The sequence below is a fragment of the Pyrus communis genome, chromosome 14, assembly GCF_041283825.1.
Source record: "Pyrus communis isolate YQ-2024b chromosome 14, ASM4128382v1, whole genome shotgun sequence".
Lineage (NCBI taxonomy): Eukaryota > Viridiplantae > Streptophyta > Magnoliopsida > Rosales > Rosaceae > Pyrus > Pyrus communis.
Window position 1 is genome coordinate 21,714,382 of NC_142578.1, and position 18,129 is coordinate 21,732,510.

General features: G+C 38.6%; 2 protein-coding genes and 1 long non-coding RNA gene across 7 annotated transcripts; 1 reads left to right on the forward strand and 2 right to left on the reverse strand.

Annotated features, from left to right (window-relative positions):
* Window positions 1-9,557: 9,557 nt before the first annotated feature.
* LOC137712117 (uncharacterized) lies at window positions 9,558-12,188 on the forward strand. Of its 2 annotated transcripts, XM_088684469.1 has the most exons (3): window positions 9,586-9,918; window positions 9,992-10,147; window positions 10,266-12,188. In XM_088684469.1, exon 3 carries the CDS (start codon window positions 10,274-10,276, stop codon window positions 12,050-12,052), a length of 1,779 nt encoding a protein of 592 aa, XP_088540595.1. In that variant the 5' UTR covers window positions 9,586-9,918; window positions 9,992-10,147; window positions 10,266-10,273; the 3' UTR covers window positions 12,053-12,188. The 2 variants fall into 2 exon arrangements, with proteins under 2 accessions (XP_068307362.1, XP_088540595.1); XM_068451261.2 differs by lacking the exon at window positions 9,992-10,147 and having other exon boundaries at window positions 9,558-9,918.
* Window positions 12,189-13,043: 855 nt separating this feature from the next.
* LOC148691393 (uncharacterized) lies at window positions 13,044-13,749 on the reverse strand. Its single transcript, XR_015955788.1, has 2 exons — window positions 13,621-13,749; window positions 13,044-13,272 (listed from the first exon to the last, which is right to left on the reverse strand). It is a non-coding gene; the product is annotated as an uncharacterized LOC148691393 (long non-coding RNA).
* A 354-nt stretch (window positions 13,750-14,103) lies between these two features.
* Window positions 14,104-16,040, reverse strand: LOC137713490 (uncharacterized). Of its 4 annotated transcripts, none has more exons than XR_011065313.2 (3): window positions 15,910-16,040; window positions 15,652-15,817; window positions 14,104-14,908 (listed from the first exon to the last, which is right to left on the reverse strand). XR_011065313.2 is itself a non-coding variant. In XM_088684471.1 (2 exons), the coding sequence occupies exon 2, from the start codon at window positions 14,796-14,798 to the stop codon at window positions 14,385-14,387; it is 414 nt and encodes a 137-aa protein (XP_088540597.1). In that variant the 5' UTR covers window positions 14,799-14,908; window positions 15,652-15,791; the 3' UTR covers window positions 14,104-14,384. The 4 variants fall into 4 exon arrangements, 2 of the variants coding, with proteins under 2 accessions (XP_088540597.1, XP_088540596.1); XR_011065312.2 differs by having other exon boundaries at window positions 14,104-14,915; XM_088684471.1 differs by lacking the exon at window positions 15,910-16,040 and having other exon boundaries at window positions 15,652-15,791.
* Window positions 16,041-18,129: the final 2,089 nt, after the last annotated feature.

Here is an 18,129-nt window from a genome sequence, read left to right on the forward strand (position 1 = left end):
TTTCATTGCAGCCATGGTATTTTTCAAGTGCTTTAAGAGCAGTACCATCATTATTCTTGTAAGGGAAGGCGATTCGCAAGATAGGGGAACAACGTTGAAACTTTGTGCACCATTGACTGGCCCTAAGGTGCTTGTTCTTCCAGCAAAAGATAACTCGATGCATATCAAGTCATGGCCTTCTGAAGTATCTTGGGAGGTGATAGATTTTGGTCAACTAAATATAAAGAAGAAAGCATGTACATCAAGAATTCTTATCTTGAACCCTTTGCACCATGTTCATGACAATTCCTTGGGCTTTGTTTAAGCTTCTCGGTGATCGTATCCGTAATGGAGCTGTGACTTGGAATAACACTTTGCCGACTACTGGAGAAGCTGTATTTGTTGAGTTTTATTGGGATTGGCTTAAAGATGTCTTGAGTAGATCTAAAGATGTGTTTACCAACATGGGCCTTTATCACGCTGTGTACGCATCTTTGTTTATTTATGATCTTAATCCTTCTGTCCTTCATGCCTTCTTTGAGCATTGGTGTTCAGTGACCAACACATTTCATACGTCACAAGGGGAGATGTCGATTTCACTTTGGGATCTCCACAAGATAGGAGGCTTGCAGATCTAGGGTAAGTTTTACGATGAGGTTGTTCCTAGCGTGGAGGAATTTTCTTATTGCAATAGCCGAGAATTGCCTGCTAGTTGCCGCTATTTATTTTAGAAGTATCCCAAGCCTTCCTAGGAAGCTCAGGGTAAGTCAGGTGTGAAGATTTCTTCATGGATCCGATTTTGGTATTGGGATGCCATGAAGTACAATAAGTCTTTGAAGAAAAGTGGCTACAACAAGACCATTAAGCCAAAGAGAGACTTAAACCCGTCAGGTGCCATTGGTTTAGCTAGGCGTCGTACCCCTGCCGAGTTGAAAGCGTTTGAGGATCTTGATGTAGCATTAGAGCACGTGGAAGAATCTTAACCATTTTCTTAGCTTGTTGGCTTTGTAAATTTGTTTTCCCCAAAAACGACGTCAACTTTATTTACCCTAGAGTCTTCAAAGTGGCTAGCAAGATGGCCGCATGTGAATGTTTCAGCCTTGCTATTCCGGTCTTAGCCAATATATATGATGGCTTGAGTGTTGTTTTAAACTCGACAAGCACCGAAGATCGTGCTGTGGTACTTCCCTACCACTATGTGTACTATTAGTTGGGTGAGTACTTTGGCACTCATTTTTCTTCATCGACTTTAGACAAGTTAGAGCATTTGATGACAAAGTACTCTGGTGTGCTTTCTACAAAGAGCCTTGATGATTTGCAGGCACAAGCATTGTTTAGAAGTTGTGACGGTTTGAAGATGGACCATCTGGCGAGAGTTGGCTCAGCGCGGCGATATCTATAGATGATTCACACCTTCGTTTCCCAGACTTGTCTTATCTTACAATTCTTCGCTCGGGTTATATTTCTTTGCAGCGATGAGGCCGATGTATTGTTTAGCCGTATAGTCCTTACTGTTTTAGTAGGCAGTTTGGTTTTGTCCAACATATGCCAGGCAAGTTGAAGGAAAACACATAGTCGGAATCCTTGCAAGCCATGTATATGTATTGAGAGTCTTGTACCAGTGCATGCACAAATGCTTCTATTACCCTGCCAGCTAAGGATGAGTTCAAGAGCAATCCAGTGACCCGTGCCTATGTAGGTTAGCGATCAAAGGTACACCATGAAGATTTGGGGACGGCAGGTGGCACAAATTCTTCTCGTTCATGCAATGATGCGCTGACAGAAGGTTGTTCTGCGGTTCCTACGCAGTTGGCACCTTTTAATTGTGCAAGTGCACCTCATTTACAAGATAGACCTGTGACTTTTGCTCTTCCACGCTCGTGTTTGTCTTTTCATCACTCGGATGCTTTTGAAAAGGCGGGTGATGAAGTTGACTCGCATGAAGATGAACTTGTTTTATGGCAACATCAACAAGTTTTGAAAAAATGATTGTTTAAAGGTGCTCTGGATGATAGCGACGTCAATTTTCATCATAAAAAGAAGAAAGTGTTTAGGCCTCCTTAGTTTGATGGTCGTGTGTCCTTTGAGAAAGATGTATGTATTTTCTTTTTTCTTTTTTAGTGATTTCTTATGATTTTGTTGGTTTAGGTTTTATTTCTAACATCTTTCTTTGTCATCTTTAGGCTGGGCCTTCTTGTTCTTTTAACTTGGCGAACATAGGCGTTCATTCCTTTATGAAGATGTTATTTGGAGACAATCTACCTACAAACGAGGAGATTGGAGATCCGCCCGATGTAGAGCTTGTTCCAAATCCGCCAAGTTTCCCAAGTTTACCATGTGCAGGTGAAGGTATGCAAGAGCCCGTCATGCGTTCAACACCTTTGCCAACTAGCTCTGAGATCTTTCTGAGAGGGGCGAACCTTAGTGTCACTAAGCAGCTTATCCATTGCATCAAACTTCGTGCGGCCATGGATATTAAGAGCCACATTAAGAACAAGATTTCAAAGTGCCCATTGGAAGACCTTGCGTTGCTCAAGAATGACTTGTCGAAGCTTGTTTCTATGATTGACAACCTTAACGTTGATTTCTTATTCTTAAGAGTTAAGATTGTAGAACTTTTGGCCGCCTCAACTAAGTATTGTTCCTTGCATGTTATTTGCTCAAAGAAGTTGAGCCTAGAGGTTAAAGCTCAATAACTTGCGGCAATAGACTTATCAATTGCCCAAGTTCGGTATTCTCAGCAAGTTATTTTAGAAAGTTATCAAGTCACATGGACTTCTTTAGCTTCCATCCAGATATGTCTAGAAGCGTTGGCACATGAGCGAGAGCATTTGGAAACTGAAGCATCATGACTTTAAGGTGTTATCTCAGAGCAGGAAGGTACACTTTCTCATCATCAAGAAGTGATTTCACACATAGAGCGAGAGAATGGCGCGGCCATAGAAGTGCCCACCTTGTTTCCCACCGATGTAGAGACTTTGAAGACTTTGGAAAGCTTGCTTGAAGATCGTCGCCGTAGTTTTAGGGACATAGCTTTCAAGTAGTGTCTTCCATTTTTGTACTTGAAGCCTTCTTTGTTTTTACTCATTTTGTAATAAGGCTTTGTCGCCAAATTCTTCCTTTAAAGAAATAAAGTATTCATATTCTTGAATTTTCTATTTATTCTTCAAAATGTTTGTGTGTTTGTTGATGATGTGACTGTACTTAAAGTTCTTTGAGGTTTCAAGTTGCCTACGTACCCTTGGTTGAGGAGGGATCATGACGTAGTTCAAAAGTGGCGGATTGGCGATTTTGATGGTGATTTTGTTTTTGTTTTGCCATACACAATTTATGCTCTTGCGAGCCATGAGCGTTGAATGTCGCCTTTTAAGATTGTGCGAACAAGAAATGTTAAGTGTCGCCTTTTAACTTGTGCAAATAAGCAGCAGTATGCTGTGTGCAATTTAGGCTCATGCGAGCGAGGAGCATTGAGTGTTACCTTTTAAGCTCGTGCGAACTAGGAACGTTGTGCCATGTGCAATTTAGGCTCGTGCAGGCGAAGAGCTTTGAGTGTCGCCTTTTCAGCTCATGCAAACAAGGAGCGTTGGGTGTCACATTTTAAGCTCATGCGAACAAGGAACATTGGGTGTTGTGTGCAATTTAGGCTCATGCATGTGAGGAGCATTGAGTGTCGCATTTTAAGCTCATGCAAATAAGGAGTGTGGTGTCCTGTGCAGTTTAGGCTTATGCATGCGATGAGCATTAAGTGTTGCCTTTTAAGCGTTTGGTTCTTTGTTTTAGGGGTAGCAGCGCTTGAAGAATCTGCCATTGATGGGGTCGATTTTCAAGCCATCTTCCGCCATGATTAAGCAGACGCTGTTGGTGTAGACCTCTTGTATTACGTAAGGTCCATCAATATGAACTTGCTTTTTGTTTTGTGAGTTATGAGGATGAGCCTTCGTAATGCCAAAACAAGATCTCCAGTGTGGAAAGACCTTGGGCGAACCTTCTTGTTAAATGCCTTGGATAGTCGTGCTTGGTAACATTCCAAGTGTTGTTGAGCTTCGAACCTCTTTTCGTCGAGTGTTTTCAACTCTTGAAGTCATAGCTTTGCATTTTCCTCTTCAGTCAAGCCTTCTTGTATAGCCATCCTTATTATTTCAATATAATATATCCGTTACATTTTCCATCCATTGATCCGTTAAGAGCTGACGTGGCTACCACATTTGTGCTGACGTAGCTGACACATTTGTACCACATAGCAAAAAAATAATATTTTATGCATTTAAAATATTATAATAGTTTACCCTATTTAAAAATAAAAAAGGTAAATTTCATTTTATCCTCTCAGGTTTTGGTGCAATTACAACCTCATACAACATCTTTAAAACATTTCAATCTCATACATTTAGTATTATTTTGTTTTCAATTTCATACAATCGTTAAAAAATATGTTAAATTAACCGTTAAGTGATGACGTGGCAAATATGAGGTTCGCATTTGTGATGACATGGCTGCCGCATTTGTGATGACATGGCTGCCACGTTTGTGTCACGTGGCTAAACACTCAATAAAAAATTTAAAATATTAAAATAATTAACTAAAGAAAAGTTAAAAAATAAAAATAAAAATAAAAAAAACCCAAAAATCCCCTTCGTCTTCCCCACCCATCACCCACCCCTTTCTCCCATCCATTATCACCCACCCCCAAAAATCCCACCCGAGCCCACCACCTCTGTCTAAGCTCCTGCGTTTTCTGTGGGAGCAGAAACTGCTGGCGAGCGTTTCTACGAATTTATCGGCGATGGGAAGAGGAAAAAGAGATATGAGTGCATGAGATTAGGGTTAGGGTTTGAGGCTTCGCAAACAACTCATCTCCTAGAGAGAGAGAGAGAGAGAGAAATGAGAGAGAGAGAGAATAAGAAGAGCAGAGGAATAAGCTATCAGAAATGGTGAGTGAGGAGGGGATTGAGAAGGGGATTCTGGGGAGGGTGATGGGGGATGGGAGAAGGGGTTGGACTCAGGTGGGATTTTTTGGGGTGGGTGATGATGGATGGGAGAGAGGGGGTGATGGGTGGGGAAGATGATTTCTGGGTTTTTATTTATTTATTGTTTTTTTTTACTTTTCTTTAGAAATTATTTTAATATTTTAAAATTTTTATTCAGTGTTTAGCCACATGGCACAAATGTGGCAGCCACATCATCACAAATGGGGACCCCATATTTACCACGTCATTACTTAACAGTTAATTTAACAGATTTTTTAACGGATGTATTGATGCTAACTAAGTAAGCACACAAATTAAAACCCTCTTGTGACAATTGTAGTAAAGATGCAAGTAGGGATCGTTCTAGACCGGGGATTAGGAGGGATTACTAAATCACTTGGAAACTGACTCAAAAATGTAAAACAAACGTTAAAAACACTAAACTAGACTCAAAGAAAGTAAAACTAAACAATAAAATACTAAAACAAATCAAAAGACTCAAAGAATACAAAACACTTATAAACACAAACTAAGACACTTTCTAACTAAATTAGACACTAAGGTAAAGGGAGATTGGTTTTGGACGAGATTAAACTAAATACACAGATTGTAATTTAAAGGCAGAATATAAATATGAATGTGATGAAAATATGGATGAATGCTAGCTAGAAGGTTCTTCTCCACACATGTCACACTTGCATACAATTTGATTTTCAGTTGGTCTTTCGATAAATTATGAAACTCAACACCCCGGGTTAATTAGGTCCGCTTAAATTAACCGTCAAGTTTTCCTTAAGTTAATGAATTGGATGATTGCATGCGACAACCCAAAGCATTCCCCACAAGTTCCCTACATGAATTGCATAATAGAGATACAAGCAAGAATCATTAAGCATCATGAAAACTATAAGTGTTGACGAGGCATTCGTTACTATGATTGCATGAAACTTATGCCAAGAATTTATTTAACGCGATTGTTTATAAGCAACCTCCACTACTTGTGAATATAAGTTCATAACTATTAGGTGAAATTCACTTATATTCTAGCGTCATATTCATGCATGAAAATTAAGCGTGCACTCTCAATAAACATACACAAATAAGTTATCAATCAAGCAGTTAAACAAATTGAATCCACAATACATGAAATTCCAACCAAAAGTAATCAAATCATATTGCAAGCATAAACATGGTTTCGAATCACCCCCTAACTAAATAGGGATTTAGCCTCTCATGTTCACAACAAGAAAAATAAAATTTAATTTAAACATAATGAACAAAGGATTGATTACACCTAGAACGCCCAACGAATCCACTTGAATTTCTGCGCGTCGAAGCTCCTCTTTCCTCTTCTCCTTGCTGCGGCAGTGAGGTTTTTGGGAATTTCTGGATGTTGTTTTAGTTTGGGAATGGGTTTAGGGTGGTAAAGATGTGCGGCAAGATTGTGGAGTGATGGAGGAAGGCACGGCAAAGGTTTTGGGTGATGGTGGCTGCACGGTTTTGGGAGGAAAAATGGGAGAAAATCTGTGATGGTGGCTGCACGCTTTTTGGGAGGAAAAATGGGAGAAAATCTGTGATGCGGCTTGGTTGTAATTTAGGGTGAATGGCCTCCAAAAAGGGGTGACGGCTTGAATGATATTTTATGTTGAATTATCATGAAATGCACGGCAAAGGTGATTAATCATGTATGGTGGCTGCACGAATGGAAAAGAATGGGATATGGTGCTACGGCTGGAAATGGAGAAAAAGGGTTATATAGGCTACGGCTTAGGGTAGAATTAGGGTGATAATTAAATGGGGGGGGGGGGGGGGCACGGATAGAAAGGCAAAAAAATAGGTTTTGTGGCTGTTTTGTTTTATTAAATATTGTTGCTGAAAAATATGAAAAGAAAAATAATAAGAGGTCCCTAAGGTGCGGCTAAATGGTGGAAACCCTAGGGTTTTAGAAATTTAAACCCTAGTTTATTTTTATTAACTAAAATTCACCTAAAGGCTGCTAGAATTTAGGAAATAAAATCAGAAATTAAAAAGGGAATAATTAAAGGGTGCGGCTAGGGTTAGGTTAGGAGAGGGAAATAGGGTTTAATTTCACAACATTGGACAAAAGTGCCCCCCTTGCACGGCAAGGGAAGGGAATTAGGGTTAAGGCACGGCAAGGTTGTGTAATTGGGCTAGGGCCTTGGTTTTGTGTCCTAAAGCGCCTACAAAGACTTCAAAGTGGCTAGAAAATACGGACGTTTAAGATTAGGAAAGGTTACCAAAACGGGAAACTTAGGATTAACTTTCCTAAAATAGGAAACCTTGTTTGAGTAGGATTCCTCGTTTTGGTAAGAATTCATCATTGGAGTAGGAATTCGTCATTTCTTCAAGTCTTCAACTCATTCATTCCTCTTTCGCTCCAAAAGACTCCAATTTGCATCTTCTTGCACACTTTGGCTTTATAATCTGAAAATACACAAAAATGGCCTTAAACACTAAAATAGCTAAATAAACACAACATAAATGCAAGAGAACAAGCTAATTAAGTCGCATGAATATGCTCCTATCATGTATGAAATTGAAAACTAAATAATACTAAATGTATGAGATTGAAATGTTTTAAGGATGTTGTACGAGGTTGTAACTGCACCGAAACCTGAGGGGGTAAAATGTAATTTACCTTTTTTTTTTTAAATAGGGTAATATATTATAATATTTTAAATACACAAAAAAATTATTTTTTTGCCACATGGCACAAATGTGTTAGCCATGTCAGCACAAATGTGGGAGCCACCTCAGCTCTTAACGGACCAATGGATGGAAAATGTAACGAATGTATTATATTGAAATAAAATAGTACTTGAGGTATGAAAGTGAAATTTTTTGAAGATGTTGTATAAGGTTGCAATAGACCTCAAACCTGAGAAAGTAAAGTGTAATTTACCCAAAACAAAAAAAAAGGCTTCAATGTTAAAATGGTCCCTGTGTTTTAGTCATCGTGTCAATTTAGTCCACATGTTTTCAATTTGGTCAATTTGGTCCTTGTGTATATCTTCATTAGCCAATTAAGGACATTTCCATCTAATTTATATAAAAAAAATTATAAACTTATTTATAAAATTATTTATTTGATTTAAAATATTTGAAAATGAAATAAAATTAAAAATTAAAAGAAAATTATTCTCTTCTCAACTCCCCAACCTCCTCCCTAACATTTACCACCTCCCCTCTCTTTTCTATGCCACAACCTTAATCATTTTTCAGATTGGAAGTTTTATCTCTTATATGTGTTATTTATTATTGATTTTCATTTTTTTTTATAAAGAGAAAGGGTAATTATATCTCATATAATTTTTATTATGAATTTTTAAAAAGAGATTGAATGAAATGTCCTTAATTATCTAAAAGAGACAAACATGAGAACTAAATTACCAAATTAAAAACATGAAGACTAAATTGGCAAGATTACCATTTTGTCATTTAAAAAAAAAAAAATTAAGCGCCTTTTCCTTTTGCTGCTTTAATTTTTTTTTTTTTTTAATTCACACCTTTGCCTTTTGTTTGCCTTGCCCTCTACTTTAAGCACATTTGGCTAATTACTTACTGGTCATGCTAGGAATATTAAATTTAGAGATTAAATTTGCAAACAAAATAACATATCACCAATATGAATAAACACTTTTATCAACACTTAAATAATAAAGAATTGTTATTGGCACTTCAAAAATCTCATTTTACACTCTAAACTTTCTATATTTCAAAAAAAAAAAAAAAATACACTTGTGAGGAGTGTAAAATGAGTCTTTTAAAGTGTCAATAATACTTCCCAAATAATAAATCAATCATTAACTTTTATGTCATTTAGTTATGCACATTTTATCTCCAAATTTAATTTCTTTAGCATTACTCTATACTTGTTAACATGCTTCTCTGAGTAAATCAAGGGGCCCAATGATGCGTGTACAATAATGTCACATCTTACATTATTCATATGTGGTGAGTGCTTCTCAAAAACTATCTATGAAAAATTAGATGAATTTAGTAGATGTACAGGAAGAAGAAAGTCTTATACCCTGTCCCCTAAATTAATGGAAGTTCTTGTTTCTCAGTATTTTATTTGAAAATTGCTCCTCAATACAAACATGTGAGTGCAAACTAGATCCAAATTGGACTTGTAACGAAAAAACTATACTCGTTTAAAGTTTGATAAGAACTGATAAATTTTAACAGGCTTGTGTGAAGCTGTACAAGTGAAAATTATCGGTGGGTTACTATTTAAAAACAAAAAATATCTGACTTTGGTGTTGTCTTTTGTGGGTTTTATCCCTACTAATTAATAAAATTCTCCTTATCAACCAAAAGATGGTGAAATGACAAATTAATCTTTTATTACATAAAAAAATGATGGGTAATAATGTAATTTCACAGATCCAAATTTTACTGTTTTTTATTAAAACATCACCTACAAATAATGTTAAAATACCTTTAATAATAAAAATAAATAAATAAATAAAACCCAAAAACAAAAACCTTCCACTCCGCACATTCTCTCTCCCTCTCTCCCTTTCTCCTTCTCATTTTCTAAAAAAATACGTACATACATACGCACAAAGGCAAATGCTAGTTTTCTTTAAATTAAGGTTTTCCCTTTGAGGAAAGCACTCGCTCACCAACGAAAACCACCCCTGCTTTCTCTCCCTTAACCCAAAACTTCCTCTCTTTATCCTCCCTCACGCACTCTCTTCCGCCTTCACTGTGCACATACTGTGCACGCACGGTGCACAACTTTTCCGGCCACCATCGCCCAAACCAAGGGCACCAACAGTTTCGTCTCTCCTCACAAGACCAGAACACGTAGCCTCCTCGTCTCGAACTTCCTTCCCGATCGCCGGGATCGAAGCTTGGTATGTCTGCGACTTTCTGGCCATTTTTCGAGAAAACCGCGGCATTTTAGCCTTCAAGAACGATACCATTCTTTACGTCTTGTTCCGAGGTATAATTTTTGTTTTTGAACGACTCGATTTTGTTGAGTATTAGGAAGTTACGAAGATTTGATAATTGTGCAGAAAACTGGCCATGGCCAAAAGCAATTCCAGCCAGTTTTTGGAACTCCGCGAAACGGCAGACAACCGAGGCTCGAGACCACCAACATTGACTCGCCTCGAGTTTGGGAGCAAAGCCCAACTTTTAAATAATATTTCTTCCTCTTGTATTCTTGATTAGTATGATTCTTATTTATGATTAATTTATTGGTCGAAATTTGCATCCATGTTTACAAGTTTTTAGTTGTTATCCTATTGGTTGGTAATATACTGAATTAAGTAGTATTGCCTACATCAGATAGAGAGATGGATCCAAGAATTCACAAGCATCCATTGACTTTCAAGGAAGAGGAGGAGAGTGATGGTCCACCGCGGTTCTGTAAGGGGTGCCTAGATCCAGTGCTTGGGCCTCACTACACTTGCGACATGTGTGATGTCAATATACACAAGTCATGTGCGGAGTTACCCCATGAGATCTACCACCCGCTCCACCCAAAACACCCTCTTATTCTCAGAAACCTAGTTGGGCCAAAGCACCGCGGCTCCAAATGTGGTGTGTGTAGCCAGTTATATCCACAAGAAGGGTTTCTAGCTTACTATTGTTTCCGATGCAACTTCTGGATAGACATCAAATGTGCTTTCAAGTGGCAAAACGACGGTCATGAGCACAACTTCACCATTATTAGGAGGCCCATTGAATTCACTTGCGATGTCTGTGGCCAAGAGGATGACAATCTTCAATACAACTCCTGCATCTGTATAATCTGCCAGCTCATTGTCCATCGCACATGCTCTTGGTTACCGCTCCAAGTCAAAATAGCACGGCACCAACACCGCCTCAAGCTTACGTGGTGGTTCCAAGATATGTACCCCAAATACCAAGATTTCTGTGACATTTGCCCAGAAAACATGGAGAAAAACCGTGCTATGTATTGTTGTCATGATCTTGAATGTCGTGGTTATGCAGCCCACTGTAAATGCTTAAGAAAAGAGAGGAAAATCATGAACATCCTTGTCGATGAACCATCCACATCCAGATGTCCCCCAGCCAATGAGACCACCGCTGATGATCATGAAGCCCTGCAGGTCGAGCACTTCAGTCATCAACACAAGTTAACCCTCATTGATGGCCTAGAGGTGGCAAGACAAGACGACCAAGATGAAGGAATTACTTGCAACGGTTGCACGCTACCCATCATGAGGGGTGAGTCTTATAGGTCATGCACAGAACAAGCAATAGAAAAGCCATGTAATTTCTCTCTCCACATAAATTGTGCTAAATTACCCCAAAAGAGGCTTCTCCCACTTCACGAACACGAGCTCAAACTCCTTCCAGAGGCATCTTTTGTTGGTGGCGTGTTTAAGTGTCACATGTGCGATTCCTTGAGCCAAGGTTTCTCATACAGTTGTGGAGATTGCGACTTCTACCTGGACCTTTATTGCAGTAGTCTTTATGAGGGTAAGACGCTCCCTTGTGATGCTCATGTTCACACCCTCCAGTTCAGCAGAAAGCTCGTGCACTGCAGCAGTTGTGGTACTAGTTATAAGAATTTCTGCTTCAGATGTAGCAGTAAGAAATGCAACTTCGATCTGTGTATTCCTTGTGTTAAATTACCTCTTACAGTCAGGTACAAATACAACGATCATCCTCTCAAACTCACTTATGCTAGTGTTAAAAATGACCTCGATGAGTACTATTGTGACATATGCGAAGGAAAACGAGATCCAAAACATTGGTTCTACTCCTGCCCGGATTGTGACTTTGATTGTCATCCTCATTGCATTCGAGGGAGGTATCCGCAAGTCAAGTTAGGGGGCTCTTACAAGCATGATGAGCACCAGCACCACATCACTCTTGTTGATAAGAGAAAAAGCGCGATTCCTAATGATAAGAGAGAGCGCTTAATTCCGTGTCCTCGCTGTTCTAAGATTTGCGAAGGATTGGTTTGTGAATGTTTGGAGTGTGGTATTAATATACACCGGGAGCACGAGCGGGAGGATCGCTGGTTTCGTGGGTTAATTGCTTCTGATGAGCGGGTGGATGACGTAGGAATTCGCTGGTTTCCAAAGCATGTTAGCCATTAAGAGTAGCAACTCTTCAAAGAGTGTTTCATTCTCAAATACTTTTTGCTCTGTATTACGCATTGGTTCAATTTGTTTGAGTGTTACTATAAATTTGTAAACTTATCCACCAAATTATTTGATGTTAATCTGCAAACAACTCTGTATCCAACAACTTTTCTTGTTTTCGAACCATGGTGTCCAACTAGGTACAAGAGAGAGCGATGCGTGCAAGTGCGCCCCTGATGGATGCTGCCAACATATAAACAGAGTGAGGGTTCGTTTGTGCTCGAACGAAATAGAAGAGAGATGAATAAGAACTAGTTTTAATGGTTCTATTGATAGAGAGAGAGAGAGAGCATACAAATCTTTGAAATAGAAAATGAATTACAGGATTCTAACAGAAGCGCTAGTAAATTCAAACAACTAGGCTTAAAATGAGAAGGAAATATGGGAGAAGGCAACATCAAGCCATCTCTGGTTCGATGAGAAGGAAATATGACCCAAGTAAACTGGACCTTTTGTCTTTGGCCAGCTCTGCGCCAGCACTGGAAATTTGTTCGCGATGACAGTTGTGCGGTCATACAAGGGCACGTCGCACGGAGCCTTGTCGACCGAAATGGACATTGGCGCCCTTCAATGAAGGGCACCAATATGCCTAGGACTTGGGTCTGAGTTCTTGGCCTTACTGTTTATTACCTAAATTTAACCCCAATTCACACGCTTAAAACGGAAATGAAATTGCTTCGGCCCTAAACAGGCCTAATTTTCATTTATGGTCCAAACAGTAAATCCCGACGCTGTGTCAAGGCCAAGGATGAAATAATGAAGAAAAGCATGGTCCATATCAAAAGAAATGAGATGCATTTGGTCAAGGAATGAATTGATATGAAAAAAAAGGGAAGTGATGCAACAGCGGCCACAATGTAGAAGTTGGGCAGAAGTCCGTGGGATGTCAAAAGTTGGGAACAAGTGACAGAATGCTTCTAAGTTTTAGATGTGAATCATGTGATAGTTCAAGTAAGAAGTAACTTTGTTCATATCAATCAGAGCCGCAAGTTCAGTTCGCTAACTTGGCTCGTTGACAGATGACTTAAGTTAAACATAACACAGTAAACAAACAATACTGAGTACACTACTCGTTGCCTAAGAATCAACAGTCTTCGACATATCATGTATACCTCCTCCTCTGTACACACAGAGTATAACATCATCTCCGTCCCCATTACTTCGAACATAATCTCCTAAAATATCAACCAGAAAGCAAACGCATATAAAATTTCTATTTTGAAAATCTTGCTTTTCATTGTTTGCCAGCATATCAGAATGTGTATAAGTGTGTGTGTGCAGGCATGTTTGTGAGTAAGAGCACACTTTATCAAGGATCATAAAGCATGGCGGAAGAAAACAAACAATTGTCTAAGCAACCTTCAATTTTTTGCTGAGATAAGTAAAAAGGACCATAACATATATTCACATAGAGATGACTGTTATCAAGTTCAAGGGAACGACATCCATGACTCCGCACAGGAACATATAATTACATAGACTTCAATAAAATTAAAATAAAATCTGTTAACCCTTAAACTCACCTGATTTTCCTTTGGGTATCCTCAGCTATCAATTGCGACAAAGTGTCAACATTAAACTTCTGCTAACATGTTCATAAGAAGTCAGAGTACGTCGTTATTCATTTGCTGTTAGAGAGACAGAGAGAGAGTTCAGACGATACCATGGAAAACCATTACAAAGGCCACATTTCTAGTTCACATGTTCAACGAATGTGCAACAAAATCCATTCAAGGCCTATAATACATCATCACAAGGGACATATCTTTATTCAGACATCGGGTTGCCAGGTCTATCTCCAGCTACAAGTTTTCAGTTTTCATTCTTTTGAGCATCAAAGCACTAGTTTAAACTGGATTTTGATAACTTGAACGCTTACATACTCTCTTCCCTAGCCTATTATTTCGTTAACTAGTAGTCAAATCCAAGCATACGTTCACATTCATCACATGTGTATGCCCATATTTATTTTCCTTTTCGGGCAAAAAGGAATAGACGCAAAAAAATGAAGGCATTTCATCTAATATCAAAAAATGAAGTTGGTCAGAGATATTCTTTTTTACAGCTAACAGAAAGCATGTCTCTGGCTAGCAACAGAAGCAAAGAGTACGGAACAAGCAAACATTGTTATCGGAACCTCACAGTCAAAATCATCCGCTAGCTAAGAAGGAACTCAGAAATTATAGAAATGCAAAACACATAACAAGGACAGTATAAGGAATGATAGGTGAACCAACAAGGAGGTGAGCAAAGAAGGTGTGTAACCATCACAACAGCAGAACTGAACTCATTTGCACTCAACACCAGCTTCGGCAGCTCGGTGAGGCTTATTTTTCCGCCTACTCCCATTTTGTCGGAATCCAACAGCCTTTTTCGGGTCATCAAGACTTGATTTTGTTTCAATCATTTTATCCTCTTTGACTGATTTTATAGTTTCTTTAACCTGAGCTGACCTCTTCCTTTTCCTTCCGTTCTCTATGGCAGATTGGTCTTTCATGTCTTTACTCAAAACACGACCTTTTGCATCATCGACATCTTCTGTCTTTAAAGCCACTTCTCCTTCCCCAATATCATCCTTCAATGTCTTTAGTGGCCTTCCTCTTCTCCTGCTTGGTAGAATCCTTTCCTCTTCACCACTTCCAGTATCCTCACGAGCAGCAATAACATTTTGTTTCTTTGCTTTTCCTCTACCTCTACCCATAGTAGAAAAAACGTCGTGAAGAAATTTCCCAACTAAAGGAATTTTAACACACGCAAACCAATGATTTCCAAAAACTACACTGTGTAGCTGAATGAAACCCAGCTATCAACCTGCAAACTTTGTATGACAGAAAACAAATAAGCTATCCACAAGCAGAAGACGACTGAATCAAATCCATATCAGCCGTCAATATAAAGTTAATTCCTATCACTCTCTTTTGTTTCTCTTGAATTCAATTAAGAAGAAAGAAATTTCAGGTCCAAACCCTTGATCTCAAAAATTCAAATATCCAAAACCAAAAGCGCATCTTAATACTGCCGAGATATTCAAATATCAAACGATTGTACCGACTCAGTTTAATCACGTTAGTATAGAGAAGTCGAAGGGGAAATAAACGGAAACACTTGGAAACGGTAACTAAGTATCACGAAACAGCATAAGTGGTTCCGTTTATTTCCCTTTCGACTTCTCTATAACTTATTGTACTAGTAACTGCAGATCAACAAGAAAGACCGATCCTTTTTGGATCAAAAACCAATGGCAAGGCAAACCAATCTGGCTTCACTTTTATATATCCAAATCCTAATCCCAACTTTGGCTGCAGAAAAAAAATATGCAAGATAGAATTCAGAGATTTGAACCTGAAGACTTACGCTTTCAGTTTCAGATTATGATGAACAAACTCCACCGACTTTCAAAATTCTCAGGTTCCAAACAATTAGAAATCCACGATGACAAAAGCAAATTATTTTCTTTTCTCTTCCATTTATTTTCACATAACAAAACAAAAGCATTCATATGAAAAAATCAATACACACACACACATGGAGAAGAGAGAAGAAGGAGGGCTGACCTGAAAGCAAATATCCACTTTCTGCATCTTATTCACAAAACCCATTTCTCAGATTATGAATAGACCAATCAAGAAACCAACAAAAACCCATCAACCAGAATAGCCTTGTTTTTTCTATCACCGGTGAGGAAGTTAGCAGAATCCAAATGAAATTGAAAACTATGATCTGAAATAAACAAGCAATGAAGACCGAGATCAGAAAATGATGTGACTAGAGAGAAAGGTTAGCAGAAATAATGGAGGGGTGAAGAGATTAACCACAAGCAATAAGATTCTGAGAGCTTGTAAAGGGAGGAAGAAGGCAAAGGGAAGAGGGGAAACTGGTGAGAAAGTAATGAGAGATTGGTTGTGTCGTGCTCTTCCTAGTTCCTAGTCCAAGTGTCTTTACATAATGAACAGTGTGCTTAGGTCACAATCGAATCCAGTTGGGTATCACTTTGCACTTTTTCCCCTTTTTTTTATTGTAAATATATATTTTTTTTCCCATCTTTGTTTAGGACCCACACAAACGAAGATGGGGTCGAATGACCCAAATCAATTCTCACATCCATGCGCCCACCTGCGATGCAACAAAGTCCGCCACATTGTTTGCCAATCTTGGGATTCAAGACCAGACATATGCGTGGAAGGCACCGTCCAACAAGGGTCGGCCCTGAGAATTTGGGAGCCTTAAGTGAGCTTTCGAAATGAAGTCCAAAAATTCTTTAATCTCCGATTCTTTGTATAAAAAAAATTCGTTAAATACATAAAAAGTTCTATTTTCACATCAAATATCATTAAAAATTAATATCAAAAGAAGATAAATATTCAAACATTATTTAAACATTACACGATTCACGTTTTTAAATACAAATGTACTAAATATTTGCAGTCAAGAGTCTAAGATTAAAAATGAAGAACAATAAAACTTGATGATCAAGAGATTAAATAACAATAAAACTTGATTGACGAGTATAATAAATTTAACACCAATTGTTTCTTTTGTGTTTTTTTTTTCTTCTAAAATCAACATCACACTAACGAATTGAATATTAAAATAATCCATTGAATAAAAAGTTATTGAAAAGAAAAATATAAATTCAAAGTTTTGATTACCTTAAGTACAATCTTTAAAACCATATGATAGTTGGTTTAAACATTCAATAGAAATTGAGAGAATGAGAAGTTGGTTTAAACATTCGATAGAAATTGAGAGAGAGAAGTTGAAAGAAAAAAAGATTGCAAAGAGACTTGAGTTTTATAACTTTATATACATTTGGACAGATGGATTGGGAGTTAGACAGATGGATTGGAAGTGAATTTGAAAAACAAGAAAATTCTAGTAACTGAAGGGCAGGTTCGTGTTTCAAACTCAACATCCCAAAGAAAAATGAAGCCAACATTTCCACTGAACTAACAAATGAATTATGATATTTCTTTTTTTTTTTTTTTTTTTTGTATTTTTTTTTGAGAGTCTTTCCGAAGTGGGGGCCCTAGGCGGGCGCCTGCCCGGGTCAGCCCTGCCTCCAGCCACTGTATCTTGTACACCGTAGGGAACGCCTCCCAAATACATTTCTCAAAACATCCATTTTGCAAGATATAAAATTTTTATCGGATGCCCACCAGCTTGCATCCACATTAACCTTAACGGAATCACACGGAGGAGGGTACCAAGAAGCATTAGGAGAAAAGCCAACCTACCCCCAGCCGATTCCCCCCGATCTCACAACACGAGCATTGAAGAACGATGTGGTGGCAGCAGAAATTGTGAGCAAAGTTTGGTGGGGAGATGGCAATTTGTGGTTAAAAATAGCATTGCACCGGGACTTCCAAATGTTCCAGCAAGTGAACGCAATCAAAGCCATGGAGTGCATCCGAACCTCCCTACTCTCGGAGACCATTTCGTACAGTGTACCAGCCAAACATGGAAGGAGGTTACAATATCCCGAGTGACACAATGACCCAAAGGGCCCCGAAACCAGACCCGTTCAACCCACGAACATAATAATAAGGCATGTTCAATCGATTCCTCATGGAGATTACAAAAAGGGCAAAGAGGAGATGCGCCACATCGCCTGCGAAAGACCTCAAGCTTTGCGGCAGGTGCCCTATTTAGAACCCGCCAGAGGAAGTGTTTTATCTTTGTGGGGACATCAACATCCCAGATAGCTTTCCACACCAAGGGGTTGATAAGCATAGATGATGACGGTTGATAAGCATAGCTAATGTATTTACTTAGTACTGCATTAATTGACACTAGCACCATTTAACTATTCAAAGGCACATACTCAAAATTCCAAAATTCAGGATCACGGCAACGTTCAATTTGCAACAATTTCATAGAGCTTCAAGGTGTGTAAAGCTTGGGATCTAAATCAGAGTTAGCCGCCCACCCGATGCTGGCGTTAATTGCTCTTAATCGTTGAACAAGATATCTCTGATTTTTCGAACGGATACAGTGGATATGTTTATGAATGCTTTAAAATGTTTTAAGGCATG